Raw genomic sequence first — 9,096 nt, 5'->3', positions numbered from 1 at the left:
TGGTTAAAATAATGAAAGCATTTAATAATCTGTTGCTGCTGAGGTTTAGAGGAGCAAACATCAAGAATCTGCTTCAACATCTTATGGATAAAATCATTTTAAAGACGTCTTTAAGCTGCATCACCAAACAAATGCAGATCTTTGGAGGAAAATCTGATTTCCTGCGACGCCTCCCAGTCATTTATTAGACTCTATGAAGATTCATCAAACTCACAGTCTGATCCCTCCAGTGATAAAGACGTTACCTTTAAATCAGACGTCATTCATTGATCAACAAAGAAAACCGTCTTGCTGCTAATCTCCCAGTTTTTCCCTCAAAGAGCTGGATTAATAATCCAGACTGCTGGCTTGAACAAACGTCCCTTTGAGAAAATAGAGAAGGCAGTTCCTGTTCCGTTTATTGGACATGGTTTATAAACTGACACACACACATGTTGAAAGTATAAAAAATACAAGATTACAGGATCTTCTAGTGAGGTCTCTTATTGTTTGTGTTTAACATGGTAGATAATAAAAACAGATCTTTCACAGCATTGTATTCATTTTCACAAGCCCATTCATCAAGCTTTTTTTTTGCGGTAAGGGAAGAGGAATTAGATCACATGCAGTCAGACTTTTCAGGAACTTTCTACAGAACATTTTCTAGAAAAGGTTTCCAGGTTTTCACCGTACTTTGTGTTGCAGATTGTGAGGGACGGTGAGAAGGAATGAGGATAACAAATGGACATATCTGCTAAGGCCGGTCTGTATCAGACGCTAACAGCCCGACCGCCTTTAGACCTTTAGGAATATTAGCATTCAGTCACAATAAATTCAAGCATTTTCAAATGTTCAAGGTGGGACATTCGGAGAATGCTACAAACACACGGGTAACAGATGAATGGCCGAGTGCTTTCATCAAACATCCATCCTGTTTGCCTCTAATGAACCAAAAAGGACATTATACTTACAATAAACCTAATTCAGCACGAATACACAGCTAACTTATTCTGTTCCTACCGTAGAAGCCTAGCATACAGCTACAGAGCCAACGTCTGGCTTACTTGGTTTAAAGGACAAAAACCTCCTATAGTTTATGAAAATATCGATAAAGACGACTGATAAAACTGTCTAAGAACTTGCATCATATGTTGGCATTTGACCAGGTTGCGTTTTCCGTTACTTTCACTATTCACAGTGTTTGAAGTGAAGCGTTCAGGCCCACGCCTGTAACTGGCACCATGACGACCGCTCTCAAGGGTTCCAAGTCCCGCATTGCTCTGCTAATTCTGCAGAGCAAAATAAACTTAAAGAAAAAACTGATATGAGCTTCTGTTAGTCTGCCTTTGGACAGAAGAGTCCATTGATCTTTCATATATACATATATTACTTTCCTCTGATTATTATAGTCTGTGCAACAAGCAGCACAACTAATTTCCTTTTTCTAGTCATCATTTAAGCGTTATAAGACTTTAGAGTGCCATCAAAAATCTAACTTCTTCACAGATGTATTAGATAATTATCTTTCTATATATAGATAAATAGATATATGTCATAGATGATATAGCAGATGCTCCACCTGCAGGAATGTGGTTCTTGATTGATGAAATAACTTTGCATAGAAAGTATTTGTGTTGCTAAGAAAATAATGTTTCATTTTTCCAGCATGTCACACCTATAAAGTTAGATATGAAAATATCCATGTTGTACTCACAGATGTAAAAAGGCTCAGAATAAAACAATAATCCTTATTTTTGGAGATAATAACAAACTACATGTCAGATAAAATAATCCCTACTGAAAGTAACAGTACAGAACCAGGAAAATGACTCAGAGTGGGCTTAAAGCATTTTCTTTAGGATTAACATAAATACCTAATATACTGGACTTCTGCACCTGATAATTAATATTCTGATAAATAATACTGACCTAGCAGCCATGGACGTATTCAATTCTGATTTTAAAAAATCTGCTGTTGCATCATACATCACTGTTTACAGGCGGACCAATAGAACTATGTGCAACATTTTCTTTCCTGTATTTCTGTACACATATATCTGTCATTAAATGATGTCATCCAGGAGATGCGGTGTGCCCACCCAGTCCAAGGTTCTGGGCTCAGAGGCAGCCATGATCATGCACATGAACTGTTTACCAGTCCGCTTATCGATTGGGTAAATGGTGGTGGGTGTGAACCTTCTGTTGCTCTCCACAAACTCACAGAGGTGCTGATACACGTTTGGGTACTCATGGCGTAGGAAAACCCCTCGCATTCTCAGCTCTCGCTGTATGTTGATAAAACAAATTTCTCGTGCCTTCCGACCTTCTTCTCCTTCCATGTCGATATCTGCGGTTCCTGGGGGGGGCGTAAGGATCAGTGTTTCCATGTCACTCTCTTTCTTGTGAACCTTCCTCTCTGGACTAAAGGAAGCCAATGCAATTTTTGCATATTTTCGAACTGTCGGGGCTTGATTCCTTGGCGACGGTCCATCGGGCAGCTGCTCACCCACGGCGATGGATACATTCAAGATGAAACATTCGTTGGGGTCATACTCTTTGCCAGCCTCCTGCAGCTCATTGCAGTACTCACCCAGGTTGTCCTTAAAGCTTTCAAGCTCACGAAGAGACAGGTATGTAGGAGACATTGGTAAACTGTTCAGGCCATACTGCAGGAAGCTACTGGATGAAGAAGGGTTTGGAAAACCAAGGAAGAGAACCCCTCTTCCTCGAGAAAGGTAGCCAACCTTCGCAATACGGGAGAAAGCTTTGTGGACTTCAACAGTCTCCCGGCAGTGTTTTATAATATGGCGGCACGTGCTTCCAATCCTCCCATACAAGCAGCTTTCTTTATGTATGTCCCAATCCTCTCTACGACAGTTCCTGGAGCAGTAGTAGGTGTAACAGCTGTGGCATGACTTAAAGTAAAGACAAGCATTGAATAAGGTCTCTGTTCTACGGCACTTGTTGTTGGAGCACATCATTGTATCATCCTCATCTGGGCTCTGATCTGGAGAGCACTCCTCTGCGCTTTTCATTGCATCAGCTGCCCCATCCATCTCACGAAAAACATCAGGATTCATTTTGATTGAAGTTGGCTGCTTGTCCAGAGGTGGTGGTTCGTCCGGATCTGCCTTCGAGAATTTTCTGGACAAAGATACCGCTTCTTCTTCATCAATTAACTTCTTTAACTGATCCAAAATCTCCTCACTTGTTCGTCTGCTGGGAGGCTTGTAGTCAGTCACAAGATCTGCTAGGAGTTCGTCGAGCTGCTCAAGGCTTTGCTGAAGCGAGGCATTGTCATGTGTCTTTTCTTTGGTTGAACTTTTGAAATCATGCAGCTCTAAACCGTCAGCATTTCTGGAGTCAAGAATATCCCAACTGGCGGACCGTCCTTCAGCCTTGTTAAGATTACCTGGCCTCATGTCATTATCAGTGATCGTTATCTCAGGAGTAACAAACCAGAGCTTACTTGAGGGGCTTTTTGCAATCTCTGTTGGGCTTTTGTCAATGAGTGAGCTATCAGACACAGATAAGGCTGCATAGCGTCTTGGTGAACTAGAAAGATTGACTACCACTGGTTGAGGTTTGTCACCTGTGACTGTGGAAGGTTTCCTGGAGTCCAGAAGATCGTCATAGCTCTGACCTCTCTGTACAGGAAGAGGTTGTTCTCTTTCTACACGTGAGTTGAGGATATTGTCCCAAGACCTTGAATAAGATTTGGAATCAGTGCCTATTTTTTGAGGTTCTACACATGGGTTGGTGTACCATGGATTTGGCACGGGCTCTTGTTGGACTCTAGTTGGAGTCATCTGAGATACATATGACGCTGGATTGGTTGAATAACCAGATGCATCAGAGCCGTACCAGTCATCGGTTTGTGGTGGAATGACTCTAGCATGTCTCCGACCTTCCGTATAGTATGCCCTTGCTGGGACATGGTGCTCTGGAGGCACTGCATACATGTCACTAGAATAAAAAAACCTTGGCTGTACTGTCTGAATTTGATAAGTTCTTGGATCATCACGATACAATATACTTGTGGGGGGTGTACTTATGATGTATGGTCCTGGTTCACTTGCAGCATATGGTTTGGGATACCCTGTCTGCACCGAATATGGGTAGGGCTCCATTTCAGAATAATATGGTCTAGTCGCTACAGCATGTACTATTCGTGTCCTTGGATCTTGCACATATTGTACTTTTGTGGGATTTGCTTTGCCTGGTACATAACGCTGATCGTGATAAAAAGGACCTGGTTTTGGACCAGGAGCAGCGACGTATCTGGCTGCATCATCTGCATAAAAGAATTTGGTTGGCACGTTAGGGCTGGAGTGAGCTCTATGCTCTCTACCATAATAATCACCAGAAGAAGGCATTCTTTGCAAAGGAAGCTCCATGTGTTGCAGGTAATTGTTTGGCATGCTGCGGGAATATTGATACGCTTGCCTACTTTCTGCTCCCATTGAGTCGGTGGGGGTTGGTGTTCTGGAGTAGGAGAAATGACGTGGCACAGTCAGACTCCTCCCAGCACTGTGGTGTCTCTGCCAGGGTATGTCCATTGCAGCTGTTGACTGTTTCCGAGCCGATTGATGGAATGCTGCATCGTCAGGCTTGATGTCCACCCGACACCTGACATGTGGGCTAGTTGCTGGTTTATCCAGACTTCCATCCTCACATTTATCAGAGGTATAGTGAGGTGAATATCTACTGGTGTCACCAATTTGGGGCTGCAGTTTAATAGGATGTACATCACGCATGTGAGTCCTTGTTGCTGCATAAGATGAATCCCTGTGTGGCGATGCTTCTGCTCTCCAGCGAGAGTCTCTCTGAGCTCTTTGGGACTCTCTTCCTTTCCTTCCTGATGATGAGGATCCTTCAAAAGCCACAGGAGTGAGGCCTGTTTGAGCCCGAGAGGCACTTTTTGACCTGGTCCTTCTTCTGTTTTCAGGAACAACGACTTCGCTCACCCTTTCTGCAGCCACTGATTGAGGAGGAAATTTTTCACTGAAAATGTCCGGAGCAGAAAAACGATATCTCTGCTGGCGGCCCAGGGCGTTCCAGGCCACATCTGGGTTGGCTGCATGCCTGTCAGCTTTTCTGTATGGAGACTCCATGGAGGACTTGTGTGATCTGGGAAACTCCAATGACTTATAGTCAAAGGTCCGACAGTGCCTCTTACTACTTTTGCTTTTACTTTCCTCCAGTGTGGTAGAGTGTGTGAAATCACATTGTGCAGAGGGCTGCAATGACTTATAGTGGGAAGATATAGGAATAACTTTTATGTCTCGATGCACAGTTGATCCCAGTATATCAGGAGGGTCTGTACGTGTCATCTTAAAGGGATTCCTTTATTTTTCTCCATGAATTTGCCTCAGTATTGTGGTTGCCTGTGGAAGAAGCAAAAATAGAAATCAAACATTTTCTCTCTGCTTATTAAACATTACAATACATTTCAATGTCATTATCTATGAGACTATATTAGGGGATACCAGAAAAAAAAATTATACACTATAACACAGAGAGTATTGAATCACCCACCAAATAAATGAATCTAGATGTTAAGTCAGCTTTATACAGCTGGTGACCAGCATTGAAAAGCTGGTATTAAGCCAATCACAGGGAAAAAACAGGACAAACAACAGCGCACACACATTGGGTCAAAGTATTATTGGCCCTTTTAACACTCATCAACCAATCATGTTTGGATGTGGGAGGAAGCAGGAGTACCCAGACGGCTACAAAGTGTGCCACAGCACAGCCGCTCTGTTGGAGTTCAAAGACAAAAAGGCACAAAATGGAGATGCTCTTATTTCAGTGGTGTTAAAATGGATGATGGCTAAACAGCTCTGCAGTCCGCGCTAAAACAATCGATCGGCCAATCGGTGCGACGTAGACATTTGAAAGTTGGTACATTGGTAGAATCCTCCAAACACATGAACAACGTCTCTCTGAGGTCCGCGCCAACAGCCACGAGCAATTCTGCTACTTTAGGTCAGAGGGTCAGTTTTTAAGACCTTTGGCATTTTAAGTTAGTTATCACTTCTAAATGTTTATCTGACATCTCTAAAGCTGAAAAAATACTTTAACTACTTCAAGTACCAACAGAGTTTAAAAAGGAGGTGCCGGGATGCAAGTAGCAAGGAGAAGAGAGAGCAAGAAGAAATTTAAAACATCTCTTCCATCAGTCATCATGGCCAATGTAGATCTTTAGGAAACATCTTAGAAGAACTCCCAGTCCCAGCAAGGACCCATCAGCAATGCAGCATGATGTGTTTGACTGAAACATGGCTGCAGGATCAATGCTCAGACTCCAGCGTCTCTCTGACCGTACCAGCAGGCAGACATTTAAAGAAGACTGGGAAGCTCAGAGGAGGGGGGGGGTTGGCAGAGTTAGTCACCAACAGATGGAGGACATGTTGGTGAGAAGATTCATCACTGCAGCCCAGATGCTGGTTTCCGACTGCTGCTGCCGCCAGCGAGACTCCTCTTTACGGCGACAGCTAGCTTGCTTGATGTTGCCATGACAACGTAACATCTGTGAACTTGTGTTGGTTAGGCCCCAAAATAATTAAAAGCCAAGTTGTAAAATAAAAAAAGTCAAAATAATTTCCCAAATATTCATAAGAAATTTATAAAATGTGCAAAGTATTTTTAAAAGATCCCCTCTCGCCACTAGGGGGTGCTGCAGCACCCCCACTTCTGTTGGCTAGAGAGTGTAGAGTCAACAGAGGGTCTTCAGTCAGAAGCTTCTATAGGTCCGCTGCAGACAGACCTCTACAGGAGAGGCTTCCAGCCTACAGTATCAACATCTACAATAAGCTCAGAGTTTCTGCAACATTTAGTTTCTCTTTGGGAAAAACAAAGTATTTTTCAACTGAATTGATTTCTAACTATAATCTTATTAGTTTGCTAAATTTTCCCAACTTGTGTCAATCACATACTGACTGACATAAAAAATACTGTCTGAGAAAAGCTGCTGATATTCATCCAGATTAAAAACAAAACAAACCAGAACTTTCATTTCTACCAAACGGCACAGCCACAGGCGACCTGCTTTCTGAGGGAAGAGTGAACGTTTGGTCGTTAGCATGAAGGTTAGCATTATCATCAACCGTTGTTACCAGCTGGTAAAGACAGCTCAGCAGAGAGATAATGGATCCCACGTCTTCAACAGAACAATGGTGGCGTTCCGGTCAGCGAGCAATCGGAGCACGTTTTCATGTGGATCCGTCAGGAATGGCGTGGAACACTGGAACCTCCCCCCCCCGCCCCAAGGCAACCTAATTCTACAGTCTGACTGGATCCTGCCAGCATTTATTGCCATCTGAAATGTTTCATGTTATTTCCTTTAAATAATAACACCTTGACAGTGTTTGTAAGATATGTTGTTTGAGCAGACTTGGAATGCAACTTCCAGGACTATCCAACGTTTTTCTACAATACACTGCATGCTACTTAAATTAGTGAGGAGTATGAGGACCGCATTGTGCTCCGTGCAGAAAGCTGTGCTTTGTTGGTGCTTGATGACCAACAAAGCAGAGAGCTTTTAGCGAAGCGAACGGTTCTACAAAGCCTGGCAAGGAAATAAAATGGTGTGATTGAGGTTCTTTAAATGCTGAGGATAAAACCTTAGAGTTGGCCTTCATTAAAGGACTAAAACTGACTCCCATTCATTTAAAATTTATTTATCATTTTATCTATGCAACTATTATTAAGCCTCTGGATCGGTCCTGTAATTCTCACGCTAATGACAGCGTTAATAAAACAAAGATGGTTAAAGCTGGAACGGTTTCACAGTTAACCAGTCAGAGATGTTAATTAATGGAAATACTGCTTCTTCTTTCCTGTTTACTGGAATCAGAGAAAAACTTGTTATAGAAACAAACCTGCCATAAATCTGTCAGTGTTTCTGAATGACCTTTTTATTACCAATGATATTCTCATGGCCTCAGATAATGGACTTGTATCTGTGCTCGTCCTGTTGGATCTCAGTGCTGCATTTGATCCAGTTGATCATAATATTCTTTTAGAAAGACTTGAATATTTTGTTGGAATTAAAGGAACAGCTCTAGACTGGTTTAAATCTGATCTATCTGATCGAATTCAGTTTGTTCATGTTAATGATAGATCTTCAACACGCTCAAAGGTTACCTGTGGAGTACCACAGGGATCAGTGCTAGGACCAATTCTCTTTACTTTATACATGCTCCCAATCGGTAGAGTTATTAGACAGCATGGGATTAATTTCCACTGTTATGCTGATGATACCCAGCTATATCTGTCTATAATCCAGATGAAGCTAACCCATTACATAGATTACAGGCATGTCTGAAGACATAGAAACCTTTCTGATTCCAACTTCTCATTAAATCACGTAAATATCAGACTGATAGAAGATCTGCAGCCTCTGAAGGACCTTAGCTTCCTCTAGAAGTCCAGTCTGCTCTGTCAGCGCAACATCTCTACCTATTTACTTCACATTTATCTCTGCATCAACATCACTCTCATATTAATGTGGAACCTCTTTAGAGTCGGGTAATCTTAAGGAGAATGACCATCAAGTCAAATGTAAGCCAACCATACGCTACAAACACCAATAACTAATAATCAACTTAGAATTTATCATCTTTTCAATCCTACCTTTTTTTTTCTGTTCTGGCAATTCAAAACACAAGCGACTATGGCAGAAAGAGGCTAATTTTATCCGTAAGACTCCACAGAAAAGAAATATCCAGTTTTAATAACCAAGAAATAAACTCCAGTCTCGTAATAATCCCCTAAAGTTTGTTTTTTGGTTTGTTTTCTTTTTCCATAAAAAGGAAAAACATAAGGATGAAAACATATAATCCATCTCCATAATGATTCCGCCATTTTAGATCATCTACGTTAGTGGACCATGGAAGTCATTTTGGGGGGAATGGAGGGGACACGCCCCCTGCGCTTTTATAAAAGACTGTTTGGTCCCCAACAAGTTTCACTGTCCAAAAACAGTGTAACCCTACGGTACATGGACAACAGTCGAGCACTAGGACCAAGCGGAAAACCGCAGCTCAAGCTGAAGCCCGCCTCCCTGAGTTTAGACCCGCCCACAAGCTCCTGATTGGCCCTCTGTCTTTT

The 9,096-nt window shown here is 42.2% G+C and overlaps 1 protein-coding gene across 1 annotated transcript; it reads right to left on the bottom strand.

Moving 5' to 3' along the window:
- Positions 1-368: 368 nt before the first annotated feature.
- On the bottom strand, positions 369-6,421 carry LOC107103539 (uncharacterized protein C9orf172-like). The gene has a single exon (XM_015403273.1). The coding sequence runs from the start codon at positions 5,310-5,312 to the stop codon at positions 2,043-2,045; it is 3,270 nt and encodes a 1,089-aa protein (XP_015258759.1). The 5' UTR covers positions 5,313-6,421; the 3' UTR covers positions 369-2,042.
- Between the last annotated feature and the right edge of the window lie 2,675 nt (positions 6,422-9,096).

This window comes from Cyprinodon variegatus, unplaced genomic scaffold, assembly GCF_000732505.1.
Source record: "Cyprinodon variegatus isolate N-32 unplaced genomic scaffold, C_variegatus-1.0 Scaffold1475, whole genome shotgun sequence".
In the NCBI taxonomy this organism is placed as follows: domain Eukaryota; kingdom Metazoa; phylum Chordata; class Actinopteri; order Cyprinodontiformes; family Cyprinodontidae; genus Cyprinodon; species Cyprinodon variegatus.
The sequence above is the reverse complement of the archived record's forward strand: the minus strand, read 5'-3'. Positions and strand labels throughout refer to the sequence as shown.